Source organism: Notolepis coatsorum (genome assembly GCF_963971535.1).
Source record: "Notolepis coatsorum genome assembly, chromosome: 2".
Lineage (NCBI taxonomy): Eukaryota > Metazoa > Chordata > Actinopteri > Aulopiformes > Paralepididae > Notolepis > Notolepis coatsorum.
The window spans coordinates 121,326,990-121,341,605 of record NC_140166.1 but is presented as its reverse complement, the minus strand read 5'-3'; the positions used below and the strand labels follow the sequence as shown (position 1 = coordinate 121,341,605).

The 14,616-nt window shown below is 46.1% G+C and overlaps 2 protein-coding genes across 2 annotated transcripts in view; both read left to right on the top strand.

Annotated features, from left to right (window-relative positions):
- adprhl1 (ADP-ribosylhydrolase like 1) overlaps positions 1-7,509 on the top strand; it is a gene marked incomplete at both ends in the record, with an annotated part of 51,070 nt that extends 43,561 nt beyond the window's left edge. The window contains 2 exon segments of the mRNA XM_084308283.1: positions 4,240-4,293; positions 7,447-7,509. Coding sequence (XP_084164409.1) covers positions 4,240-4,293; positions 7,447-7,509 — 117 coding nt within the window.
- Positions 7,510-13,019: 5,510 nt separating this feature from the next.
- Positions 13,020-14,616, top strand: part of grtp1a (growth hormone regulated TBC protein 1a) — a 66,009-nt gene continuing 64,412 nt past the window's right edge. The window contains exon 1 of the mRNA XM_084309304.1: positions 13,020-13,547. Within this exon, the coding sequence (XP_084165430.1) occupies positions 13,471-13,547 (77 nt within the window). The 5' untranslated portion in view covers positions 13,020-13,470. The remainder of the gene's footprint in view (positions 13,548-14,616) is intronic.

Below are 14,616 nucleotides of genomic sequence, written 5' to 3'. Positions count from 1 at the left end.
GCAGTAGCGTAATGATGACACAGTGTACCATGTGAGTGTGTGTGTACATCTTATTATCTCAGTTAAACACTTAGACATTACATCTCCACAGACCTGATAGACATGCAATAACTAAGGTAAGAACTATGTGTTCACTAGGGTTGTTGTTTATTATTGGAACACACCACACTAAACGTGTTATGTTTTTAAATGTTTAAATATCAACATTTATCTGGTCATCCTCAGTCAATATGATCAAACTCCTCTGATTTTGTCTGGTCTTTCCAAAGACCCAGGAGATGGGACAGTAATATATAGTATTTGTGGAAAAGGCTCCCTCTTGTCTAGTAATATTACACTCTTATACTAAACATGTAAAGGTACAGCATTTGGTACCGATTGATCTAGCGTGAATCGGTACTCTGTAGTGATGTAATTCGGTCGGTACCCTTAAAAATACTGCGTTCGGTACCCAATAACCCTAGTGTTTACACATAACACTACTCATAACCCCAATGGACGCTTCTATGAATTTGTTGTGGCTGTGACTGATCAGCAGACGGTGGTTTTACCCAAAAGCAGTTGCGAGTTTTCCGAAAACAAAGTGACACCAAGGCAGTTACATCTCGTTCTGCTCTATGGGATTTGGGACTAGGCTTAGGCTGTATCCCCCCCTTTCCTTCACCTCTCTCTTCCTCTGTTTTTCTCTTTTACAACCTAAACCCCCATACCCCCCCCCCCCCCCCCAAAAGCTACGTTTTCCTTCAATAAAGATAACCTCTTAAGAGGGGCGGGGTTTTTATTGAAGCAGCGTGTAAACATTTCACAGAATGTGTTTTGTGTGTGCCTCAAACGTAGAGTATGAGTGTAAACGGGGCAATTCTTGCTTGTGAATGGAGCCGCAGGCGCTCGTGTGGCCAAGTTTTAGACAAACGTGGACCCAGGGCTCGCGGTTGGTAGCTAGCTTCGTGTTGTGGTTTTTCTAAACGATGACACGTGCATATGTCCATATGCTCGCGTATGTGTTAGCTTTTCACCCCGTATGTCTCTTCATTTTACGTGAGGTTTGATGGGGGGGGATATAAACCACTACTCGGATGTGTTATATCAATTTGGTGAAGTTCTGACTGTGCGTGTGGCGAGGAGGTGGCGTAAAACAAGCGCTACCATCATCATCATTTATGAGTGGCAAGTTTTTGTTGGAACAAGCGTGTGATCTTTTCACAATGTATTTTGTATATGCCTCGTACGAAATAACAATGGAGGGCCCAGCACATGGCTAAGGGCACTGCTCCTCTTTCGCCTCGTATATGTTTTCACTTTACGTGGTAAGATAAAATATGGCGGGCGGCAAGTTTTGCTTATGAAAAGGAGCCGTGAGGACTCAGGTGGACGCGTCTTTTAAACAGACGTCCAGTTCCCACGGTTTGGTGGTTAGCTGTTGTGTTTGGCTTTTTCAAAGCAATAAAACAAGCATGTGCTTGCATATGGCTTTGATTTGTAATTCAACGCACGACTAGTAACACCGCTCCTTGTTCTCACCTCACATGTTCTTCGCTTTACGTGAGCTTGGTTGGGGGGGGGGGGGGGGGTAAAACCTCCCCTTTGGGTATGTTATATCCATAGGCGGCGCGTATATTAAGGCTAGGGGGGGCTATGCCTACCCAGAATATTATGCTCGGAATCTTGAAATGTATATAATATATATGCGCAGGCTGCTGGCTATTGTGTGTGTCTTGTGCTGCAGCCGGCTCGCTGGCCGAGGTGTCAACGACGAAGGTGTCAATCGGTGGCAGCGTTTAACATTCCAGCTACAGGCAGTAACCAATCACGCATAGGCTCAGGTTAAATAATGTGGCCAATCACATCATTCACATGATCATCCTGATCCCGCAGGCCTGGCAGAGTAAAGCAAACATCTGTGTTCTGAATTTCAGCCCGCCGATCGCTTTGTAGAGAAGCGAGGAGAGGCATAACTAGCGATCACCTGAGGCTGTATGTTGTTTTATCTTGGCAAACAAGGGCTTGCTCTAAGAGGACATGATGAGAGTCCGAGTTCATCAAATCGTGGAAACTTTTTAGAGCTACTGTATGTACATTGTTTTCAAAGCATGATGAGATCTAAATTACGAAAAACTTTCACTTCATTGCAACTTGTGATTCAATTCTCACCAAGACGAAACGTCGCATTTATCTGCATTAAGGTAAGACAATGGTTCATATATTATTGGATGCCTTCATTTGAACACTTAATTTGCACTATATATAAATGAGTGGGGCTCGCTGTAGTATAGCCTAGTAGTGTGTGTGTGTATATGAAATCAGAACCTGGACAGTTTGCGTGCAACCAAAAATAAAAGGTCAAATTTTTCGCGCTGCACGCAAGGGGCGTTCCCTATACATCCTACCTAGACATGAAGCCCACCCGCCGCCTATGGTTATATCCTTGGTAAAATGCTGGCAACGGCTGATGAGGACGTGGCTTGAAAACGAGCTCTCCCATCACTCCGGTATCCCCTGTGCACATTAGTGTCATGACGCATGTACGTGGGATTTCGCTCTGTCAGCTCCCTCAACGTCAGGGCAAGTATTTGCAGATCTGTGTGGCAGATCCCAACTCGCGTCAAAAGAAGAGGTCCCCCCATGGGTGCAATTGCCCTGACCCCAGCCTCATTGGCAGAGTCGGGGTGCGAAACCCAGACCCCACAAGATACCTTGCTGGCGGAGTCAGGAGAAAACCCAGACCCCATGGGACCCCTCGTTGGCAGAGTCAGGGTTCGCAATGCACAGCGGGAGGGACCGGGTTTCCTATCCACAATTCTTAGCGGGTCAGCGCCAGTTGGCTGCGAGGCCGCTTTGTGATTTTTGCCACGTGTGGCTACAGAAGTGCCACATGTCGGTATGGATGGAGAGAACGTTGAGAATGGGGCTCGTGCTGCAATTTGCACGCCCCCAAAAAGATGAGAGGTCTCTACGGGATAAACCTGGCGTCTTCCCCTCTCGTGAGAGCGGAATTTGTGACGGATGGTTTTTTCCCAGGCTCTGTATATAAACCCTGTGTCGGTGGCCTTGCGAGGACCGGTCTTCCCCCGGTTTACCCAAATAGGGGGGAAAGTCGGTGGGTTGGGGGCTCTTTCTTTTTTTTTATCTACTTTTTCTCATCCTTTTTTCTGTTTTTTCTCCCATCCCAATTTAGTCGTTATGCCAATCCCCCTCCCCACCCTTCCTGGTCATTGCGCGCATTTGCCCCCCACTTGCCGGTCTAGGGAGGGTTGAAGCCTATCACATGTCTCCTCCGATACCCCAAACACCGTTCTCAGGTTTTACGAGCCTAAACGCTGTTCGATATCAGCGCTTGGTCCTAAGGGACCGATGTCAGTGCTGGCCCCGGGCATGTTCTCAAGTGTTTATTTTAAACAGCCTTTTAGGGACCAGCGCGCCCTGGTCTGTCGAAAGGCATAACGGCGTTTATGCGGTCGGCCGGGAAGGAGTTTACCTCTGCCAAGCCCCAGGCGAGCACTGCTCGTGAAAATGAATCTGTCAGCTCGAGGGCTCCTCCGATACATGTGGAGTCCGCCAGCCGCTTCTTTCCACCCGACAGCGAGGACTCTCACTGGGGGAATGTAACGCGTGCAGAGGTTCACGCTATTTCCCCCGATCCCCTCCCTGCTGAACAGGCACCCCGACCGACCAGTAGGAACCGCAGTTTACAACGACCAGGACACATACCCCGATGGCTTCCCACCCGCTAACACTGCCAATTGTGTTTAGTAGGGACGACTGACCAAGCCGGAGGTACAGCTGACAGCTGGATTCGATCCCAGAGTCTCTGCGGGGGTAGGCGAGTACCCAGCTGCGCTACCCAGCCGCCTTGTGGTGTTTTGATCGAAACGTGTACCTATCCCCCTCTCCTTTGAAGAGGGGCAGTAGCGTTGAGGGACACGGGACTCATCCTGGTCGCGCCGGACCGGATCGGTTCAACCCGGTGTCTACCGGGTCACAGGCGAGCATTGCTTGTACAATATATGTTAACCCGAAGGGCCCTGTGCATTTCCGGGGGGAAATGCCAGGGCGGACCGGACGCCACAGGGGCCCTCCCCGCCACAGGGGGGGCATCGGGGTGCTGTTTATTAGCAGTTAACCCCTCTAAGCGCTCCTGTGGAGTTCACGGTCCTCCAGGCACAGGTCGAGCTTGCTCTTGTTACCTGTTGGCCTGGGTTATGGGAGCAACCTTCTGTTTTGCGGTGGTTGTCTCCCCAGTACGCCAGTGGTGGAGTCAACTCACTGGCAGAGTCCAGGTTCGACCCCACGAGAGTAATGCCCCCGTATGATTATGACGTCTGCAAAATGTGTCAAACTCTTTCTCTGAACTCCGACCTCATGAGATACAGGCTTACTGGCGTGGTCAGGGTTCATGGCAGAGTCGGTTCCGGGGCCCGCGAGATTATCACCCCACGAGGTTATGACATTGTACACGGCACGCCGAATGCCTTGGTATCTGGCTTGATAAAAAATTTACATTTCAACATCATGTGGGCGTTCTTGCCAGTAAACTAATAACATAATTGGCTTCTTGTATAGGAATGGAGCCAGCTTCCCTATGATTAGCAGAAAGAGAGTCGTTGAAGCAGTTTTCCTGTCTTTGTTGGACTACGGAAATGTGATTTAAGCCCTTAGGCTCTGTATATCATTCAGTCATTAGATTTATCACCAGTCAAGTCAAGTCAAGTCAAGAGTTTTAATTGTCACGGCATACAGGTATACAATGAAATGCGGGTGGTCTTGCCCACAACGATGTGCAATACAGTGGTACATATAATAGAATCAAAAGAAGAAACAACATTGTGCAGTAACAGATAGCAGGTAACATGGAGTGACATCTCGGTATCTGTACATAGTTATTTACAGCGCATGTGTGACATGCTAGTTAGCTTTGGTAGTGCAATACACTGTTCCTGTTATTCTAATTTAAAGTGTCCTTTCCTTTGGCCATAAGTGTGCGTGTGTGCGACATGAGTGTGTGCCCGCTCATGTTAAAGTGTTAAGTGGCTGCTCGTGTGTGAGCGTGCACAGTGTGCGTGTCGTGTGTGTGTTCATGTGTGCTTGTGTGTGGACAGTTCAATGTTCTGAGCACTCAATGTACATTGTTCATGGCTCTGATGGCCTGGGGGAAGAAGCTGAGCCTAAGCCGCTCTGTCCTAGTAGCTGGGATTTGCAGGCGTCTGCCTGACCTCAGCAGCTGAAACAGGCTGTTATTGGGGTGGTGAGGGTCTTTCATTATCCTGCAGGCTCTGGATTTGCACCTCTTGTTGTATAGAACCTACAGGGGGGGTAGTGCAATACCCGTGGTACGCTTGGCTGAGCGCACCACTTTCTGTAGGGCCTTCTTGTCCTGTGCCGTGCTGTTTCCATACCAGGCAGTGATGTTTCCGGTCAGGATGCTCTCTACAGCTCCTGAGTAGAAGGACTGGAGTATCTTCCCCGATACTCTGAACTTCCTTAACTGTCTCAGGTGGTAGAGACGCTGTTTCGCCTTCTTTACTACTGTGCCTATGTGTGTTGACCATGTCAGGTCCTCTGAGATGTGGACCCCCAGGTACTTGAAGCTGCTCACCCTGTCCACGGTAGCCCCGTTTATCATCAGTGGTGTGTGTGTCTCCTGCTGTCCTCTCCTATAATCCACGATCAGTTCCTTGGTTTTGCCAATGTTCAGGAGCAGGCTGTTGTCCTGGCACCAGCGTTCCAGTACCTCCACCTCCTCCCGGTAGGCCTTCTCGTCGTTGTCCGAGATCAGCCCCACCACCACCGTGTCATCTGCGAACTTCACTATGGAGTTGGAGCTGAACTTGGCCACACAGTCGTGTGTGTAGAGTGAGTACAGCAGGGGGCTCAGAACACAGCCCTGGGGGGACCCGATGCTCAGGGTGATGGTGTTGGAGGTCTGACCCCCCACCCTGACCGCCTGGGGTCTTTCGCTCAGAAAGTCCAGTACCCAGGCGCTCAGGGCGGAGCTCAGACCTAGCTCGATCAGCTTGTCCACCAGTCTGGTGGGGACTATGGTGTTGAACGCTGAGCTGTAGTCAATGAACAACAGTCTCACATAGCCCCCCTTCTGACGGTCAAGGTGCGAGAGGGTGCTGTGCAGTACCTGGGAGACCGCGTCGTCGGTGGACCTGTTTGTCCTGTATGCAAATTGCATAGGGTCCATATCACTGGGGAGGGAGGCACAAATGTGGTCCTTGACCAGCCTCTCGAAACATTTCATGACCACAGAGGTGAGTGCCACCGGTCTGTAGTCATTTGGACATGCTGGGGAGGGTTTCTTCGGCACAGGGATGATGGTAGACCTCTTGAAGCAGGCAGGGACCACTGACTCCGCCAGTGATTGATTAAATATGACGGTGAACACAGGGGCCAGCTGGTTGGCACAGGTCTTGAGTATACGTCCTGTTATGCCATCTGGGCCAGCAGCCTTCCTGGTGTTCACCTGCATAAATGCTCTTCTCACACTGTGTTCCGACAACGAGAGAGCGTCCCCCCCCCCTCGCGGTTGCCCCCCCCCCTCCACAACAGCCGGCGCGCCAGTGACGTCACTAGCCGGAGAGCCAGCAGCGCCACTGTCTACACCAAACCGAGCGTAGAAGGTGTTGAGCTTGTCCGCGAGGGAGGCGTCGTCGCTCCCCATTGACGGGGCGCTGACTTTATAGTCAGTTATTGACTTCAGTCCCTGCCATAATCCTCTTGTGTCGTTTTGTGCCATTTGTGTCTCCAGTTTGTCAGCATATGTCCTCTTAGCAAGTTTGACTGCTTTGCGTAGAGTATAGACTGAAGCCTTATACTCCTCCATGTTTCCTGACTCTCTACCCAGGTTGTAGGCGGTGGTACGAGAGTTCAGAGCTGCTCTAATAGTGCTATCCACCCACGGTTTCTGGTTTGGGAAAATCCGCACCGTTTTCCTGAGGACAATACCATCAGCTATTGTTGTTATGTAGCACACCACTATGTCTGCTAGTTCACTGACGTCACTGGCGCTTCCTATGAACATATCCCAATCCGTGTCTGCAAGCACGTCCTTGAGCGTGGCCTCTGATTCGTCGGTCCACTTCTTAGTCTCACGTGTGATACCAGTGATAGTTATGGTGGTGAGTACTGTGTCCTGTATAGTGGGGTTGGATGGTCCTCCCTAGCAGAGAGGTAATAATAATAATAATAATAATAATAATAATAATAATAATAATAATAATAATAATAATAATAATAATAATAATAATAATAATAATAATAATAATGCAGGAGCAGGACCTGTTCAGAGGTCTTTAATTGGCATGCAACTATCCTCAATGTTTAGCGGTTAGCACACACGGTTACACACACACACCGGAACACACATGCATGCATTGTTCTTTGTAGGATCGCCGATGCGATTAGTCTCTGCGATTAACCCATCCCGTCGTCCTTCCCCCCAAGGGCAGCCGGGAGCAGACGGGCGTCGAGAGCTACATTGGCATCTCTTTCTACATAAAGCCATGATTGGAGATTGCCCAAATAATCTCACTTCTCTATTGAAGTGGCCATCTGGACCCTATAGTACACGTTCCAACGATTGGCTCACACTCAAAGCACCTGTACTGAACCTGGGAAATCTGCTTTTAGCGTCTGTGCTCCTGAACAAGTGGAACATCATACAACTCTAAAACGTAATACTTTGGTCAGTTTAAATCCATAATCACCAACCATTCCACCATAGTCTGTTTTTTTTATGATTGCACTTATTGTATATTTATGGTGTATTTATTATTGTTTGGAACCATACTTGGGAATATTATTTGTCTGTATTTATGTATCTATGTTGTATGTGTGTAAGCCTATCCATGTTGTATGTTTTGTTTGCCTCTGTTTGTGATCAGGCTTCCTCCAAAAGCTTTAAATAGCTTCTTTCGATGACGATGTTCTCACCATGATGATGATATGTATTGTATTGTATCGTGTGTGTGTGTGTGTGTGAATAAATACAAATTCAAATTTAAAAAAATGCGCAACGTCATTGGAAATGAGGGCTTGCCCTCAATAAATGTTTTTGTTGAAATAAAGATTGAATAATGAATGAACACTGAGTCATAAGCACAAGGAAGTAAGGCAAACAGCGTTTTAGCAGGAATCACTGCTTAAGACAGGAGCGACTCTTGCCTTCTTAAAATACAATGTTGACTCTGTATGCAGTAAGCACATAGGTGTTGTACAAAGGCAGGAAACCACTAAAGGTTTGTGGAACAAGGTCACGTCAAACTGAACTGTAGGTGTGGACTCCATGTGTAGCACGAAGGCTGTAAAGGTACAGTCCACAGATTATTTTATTGTCAATGTACACAGGGCAATTGAAATTTGTCTTTTCACATATCCCTCCTAGTTTCATACACATAGTCCTTGTATCACTCCTAGTTACACATACACATAGTCCTTGTATCACTCCTAGTTACACATACACATAGTCCTTGTATCACTCCTAGTTACACATACACATAGTCCTTGTATCACTCCTAGTTACACATACACACAGTCCTTGTATCACTCCTAGTTACACATACACACAGTCCTCCACACATATGCACCTCATCAGAGAGGTCAGAGTGCAGGGTCGCCCGCAGTGTAGCGCCCCTGGAGCAGTTTTGCTGTTCAGTGCCTTGATCAAGGGCACTTAGGCAGGATGGTGGGCACTGTAGATGTAATAACAGCCACCCTTCAGTCACCAGCTAACAGCTAGAATACACCCTCATACTGGGGTCGGGGATCAAACCAGTGATCTTTCGGTTACTGGCCGGGCCTCTTTACTTCTAGGCCATCCTGTCTCCCAATATAGTACAATTCCTAACAGACACCTTATTATGATTTGGCATCTTCTTTTCAAATAATGGAATATACAGACACAAAAAGAAGAAAAAAAAACACTGAGCACAAAAGAAATATCACAAACAGCACTACAGCACGAAAAAAAAAACAAGAAAACAAACAAACATAACAAAAAAGGAAGGGGGGGTAGCTGTAGCTCAGGCCCTCCACTTCTACAACCCATTTGCATGTTCTTGGTATCTAGGGACATCTATGGACCTCAGTGAATGTATTCACAGTGTCAGAAATATTGTGTCTATTACTAGGCTTGCTTAAATTGTGATGAAACAAAGGAGAATATGAATTATGATTTTTCTTTGCATCTTTGACAGTGAATAACACCATGCTAAAAATGACCAGACATGAGAAACTGCCACTGAGCTCGTTCAGTACCTTCTTGAGATCATGTGTACAAATAATCTAAGGAAATGAATAAAGGGAAGATGATTAAACAGAAGGTTTTGTAGATACAGTACTGAATTCTCCCATCCAGACCATGCAATTTGAAATATTATTATAGAATATAGAATAGCAGGTTTAGGTTTATAAATGACCTTATTATAGCCAATTCGCACATTTATGGATTGTGCAAAAATCAATTCAATTTGGATTTAGTATCACCAGGCGTGCATAAGAACAGATAATGAAATCTACTGTATGTGCAGTAGCTTTCTTATTTTTGCCAGAGTGCCGCCATTTTGAAACTAATTTCAAATCTGATTGTTGCTCAATGCTATAAATAGGGGAGACAAACTAACTGTGCTCCAATATATGCCAATAACATTAAGTTTTGTGGTATATTATCCCGAGTAATAGATATTAAAAGATTCATACAGAACTCATTCGATTTTGACCTAGAGGCCTCTGTGTAGGGTGTTTCTGAAATATTCCAACGCTCATTGAAAGCTCTTGATGTCTTCTTCAGAATGGCATCAAAAAATCGAAATGGCTGGCTTTCGCGATAAAAACAACACAAAAACGAATACTAAAATCGCACTAATAACACTTTCACCTATTGGTAAACTAACGTATTGATGATAATATACATTATAACTGCTGTTGTGACATGGTTATGATGTTTATACTTGAATACGTTTGACAAAAAAAAAACATAATTTTGTCAAACAGTCTGGAGAGATTGATTTATGACGTGATGTAATTTGCGGTCCGGCCCCGGACCACACGGGCGGAAGAGGTTAAATTGATGTGGTGTATTTTTTTGGGATACTAGTACACATTTTCCTCTTTATATTTGATAAGATTTCAATAAAAGAAAATAAAGAAAACATTCAATACAATTAACACCAGTGGGGGGGGGAAACAGCACTTTTGGACCCTGAGGCAATAGTATCCAGCTGCAGGACCACAGCACCGACACTCTCAGGACCGCGACACTTTGCGGACCCACACTCTCCGGACCCTCGCTCCCATTGGCTGATTTGGGTCACGTGACCGCCCCACCCAATGGCTGAATTGGAGTATTGCACTGTGGGATTGATTGATTGATTGATTGATTGAAAACTTTATTAGCAGATTGCAGAATGGGTACAGTACAGCTCAATACACACAATTGTTAAAGGCCAATTTGCAGGTTAAACCCTACTCTGCAATTATGGGTAGTTTACATCATTGGTATCTAATTTAATTTAAATTTTTTTCCATTTGACGCCGGAAATGCCACTCAGAAAGGGTTAAAAAGGTCCACGCACGAATAACATGCACAAGCAAATCTAAAAGCTTATCAGACGCTAGCACGGCCGTGACGTCACTTCAGGCAACTTATGTTTTTTTTTTTTTTATCCACTTTTTCTCCCATTTTCTATATTTTCTCCCATCCCAATTTCGTATCATCCAATTCAACCCTCCCCTGTCACGAACGCTGTTTCTTGCCTCCCACAAGCCGGCTGCAATGTGGACTAAGTCATACATAGCACAAGTCCCCTCCGGTACTTGAGGTAACAGCAGTCGCATCTTTTCACCTGCGCAGCTCGATCTCTGTGGCGAGGAGTAACGCGTGGGAGGCTCCCAGTAGTGCCTTATCTTCTGACATCCCCAGAATATGTGTGTATGGTTCGCCCCTTCCTGTCCACACTCCCTCCAACATGTTTTCTTTGCTGGTGTGTGTTAATAAAGTTTTCAATCAATCAATCAATCCGGGCCTGTGACGGTCACGTGTACCCATTCTGCAATCTGTTAATAAAGTTTTCAATCAATCCCGCAGTGCAATACTCCAATTCAGCCATTGGGTGGGATGGTCACGTGACCCAAATCAGCCAATGGGAGCGAGGGTCCGGAGAGTCTGGGTCCGCAAAGTGTCGCGGTCCTGATAGTGTCGGTGCTGTGGTCCTGCAGCTGGATGCATCTCCCCTGAGGGCAAAAGGGCTCAAGCTCCCTTGGGCCCCATCTGTGATAATGGGTCTCATTCTTCAACAGACTTAAGACAAAAAATTTGCTCTTAGGGCCATTTAAGACATCTTAGATTTTGGGATTCCCCAACCCTCCCTAAGCTTAATTGGATTCGGCTTTATTTGGGAGGAATCATATGATTCCTTCATGTCAACTCTACAGGCCTCCTTGGAATTAATCATAATTTAAATAATATGACAATATTTGTACGATAAAAAATTACGCATTTGATGTCGGAAAAATAAATAAAATCCAAGCTTGGTTGGGGAATCCCAAAATCTAAGATGCCTTAAATGGCCCTAAGAGCAAATTTTTTGTCTTAAGTCCGTTGGAGAATGAGACCCATTGACATTATAGAGGTGCTTTGCATCTAAAAAAGTAAAACATAATGGACAACAAATAAGTAGGAATTACAATGAGAATGATCTTCATGTTGACAGACTTCAAGGTGACCTCACTAAGGTGTGGAGTCATACATACATACCTCCATACACACACACACACACACACACACACACACACACACACACACACACACACACACACACACACACACACACACACACAAGAGTGTTGTAAAGAAGAGCTATAGTGATGACAGAAGAGCACATGAGTGGTCGCTGCAGCGACAGACACAGTATTTCATCCCCTGACAGTTCTCTGCCCAGCAGCCTGGGATCAAAGGATGGTGAGGCTGCGTCTCATCCAGGATAAGAGATGTGAGAGATCTATAACAGCAGTGCTCAACCTGATGTTCGGGGACCCCCAGTGTGTGTGTGTGTGTGTGTGTGGGGGGGGGGGGGGGGTCATAGCAGCAATGCAGCATGGGGGAGGGGATGTATATGGGCAGGGTAATAGAAAGACATAAATATTATGCAATTAAATTAGATCTGAATATATAATAATAATATTATATTTTATATATACAAATATGAGGAAAAACAGTGTAAACAATATGATTATCTCTGAATATATGATCTCAGTTACAGAATTCTGGACATACTTACCAAATAGGCCTACTATCTATTCTGGATGAGGGTCCACATCCTAATGTGACAATTCGCAGGTCCTAATAGACATTAAAATGTCGAAACTGCGACCTACACACTCCATGTTCCACCATCCCGTCCCTTGTCCCTGATGTCTATGATGGTGATGATGATGAGGAGGAGGAGGCGTATATTGTGCCTGATGGCAGTGAGCGAGGGCAAGGAGACGAAAAGGAGCAAAGTACATGCTCGTGTCAAGCAGATGGGAATAGACTACACGGAGCGAGAAAAGGGACACTTGGAGTAATCTCTCCCATGGGTGCGTCGTCGTGGTTGGTGGGTGGAGTGTGGTGGCTGACGTCAGGTGAAATCAACCTGTCTGCGGGTGGGTGTGATTTGCAGAGCTTCGGGACGTAACTTTTTTTTTTTATATATTTTTTTTTATTGTTTGTATTATCTTTTTTAAGTCTGGCTATTTCGCCGCCCCTGCAATGTTGTGTTAAATAGTATTGAAGGACAGCGTTGACAGACAATGTTGTCGGTCGGTGCATGTAGGGGGGGGGGGGGCAGCATTCTCTGCAGCGGGGCCGGCGTGGGCGTGTCTTACGCTCCAGTCAGGCTTGATTGACAGGTGCCCCGCCGTGTTGTAGATCTCACGCAGTCGGACGGACGATTCAAGACAGGGGGGGGGGGGGGGGAAATGCCACATTCTGGGGCCACGTTTTGACTTGATCAGTCAGTCCCCGCGTTGTGCTCAGAGTTGTTGATCTTCTCAGAACAGCAGGTGCATTCAGTGCTTGTCTCTCCTTCTCAAAAACCCGCCCGGAGGAGGAGGAGGAGGTGATTAGAGATTCAGGACACATTTCTTCTACCGTCTCCTTCCTAATCGGTTCCCAGATCAGCCTCCTCTAAAGAATGTTTCAAACAACGTTTTGATCGGTTTCGAGGGCTTGTTTCCAGGCAGTATTGTGACAGTATACCCCGGGTATATAAACGCTACGTGTCCTGCAGGCTCCTCGCTGTGGGACTCGGTCTGTCTGTGCAGCAGCAGCACTCATGGAGCAAGTTGTGGGGGGGTGCCTTATAACGTCATATGCGTTGATGGTGTGTCAAACGTCTGGACCTCGAGATAGCATTTGAAGGACAAGGCTTTTGCCCGTATGAGCCTTTCATCGCAGATTCCCAAGAACATCGGGATCGTCGGGTTGCAATGGAAAAGCAGAGGAACACAACAGCTGCTGCTACTAACAACAACTACGGCGGCAGCGCAAGAGAGCGAGTGGACAGGTAACGCATTTATTATAGGCCAACCCATGCACACAAAAGTTGCTAAATCGAGTTGTCTATATAACGCATATAATGTGATACATGTTCTCCTCACGGTTGACTTTTTACAGATTAAAATGTCGAGGCTGCACTGCACTCACTGCCTAGGAAATGTATTCATAAAAGTAAAACTCGTTCAGCATGTTCAGCATTTCACTATGAATTGAAAATGGGGGGACCCTGATGTAAACAAGACGAAAGTCTTTCTCTGGTCTGCTTCCCCTTAACAACTGTGTGTATTGAGCCGTACTGTATTGTACCCATTCTTCTGCAATCTGTTAAATAAAGTTTTCATTCATTAGTTAATTTATGTTTGTTTTCATTGCGTCAGGATGGATAGACGCAAACCAATAATTAATAAGTGCTTGTGCAAAAAAGAAAAGCCACTTGCTAATTAATTCAGCCACCAGCGTGGGACGTCACAGTGTGCCCTACTTTTTTTTTTTTTTTTTTTTTTTTTGTTTTGTTTTGTTTTGTTATGGCAACAATGGGGCGTCTCTTTTGGTGCAGCAGCACACAGATTGGCAGTTTGTTTGGATCCACAGGGACTTTGTTTTGGTCAAATCAACCCGAGTGTGGAGTGTTGGGAAGTTGAACAGTCTCACATGCTTCAACTTGTTCGGGCAGCGCTGTAATACATTCCTTTCTTTAGGCCGAAGTTCTGCTAAGGAGGGGAATCAGCTCGTTACATAACCACTGGTTGACGCTGAGCCTCCCATACCAGCTTCTCTTTAATCTTCAACCAACAGAGTGACTAGTGTGTCAAATGAGTCCGGCTTGGTCAAAACCACACACAGTCTCACAATTTGTTATCTCGAGCTGTAATGTCGCCCTTGGTCAATCAAACACATGTCAATATGCCGACATATAACCCTTCTATACACCTAGGCCTATTTATACACCTGCATATAACCCATATATAACTGTATGATAGCATGCACATTAATGCTGTATACTGTATATCCTATATATTTATTCTTACCATTTATGTATCCACATTTGTCTGTACATACCTGTATCCCTTTACATG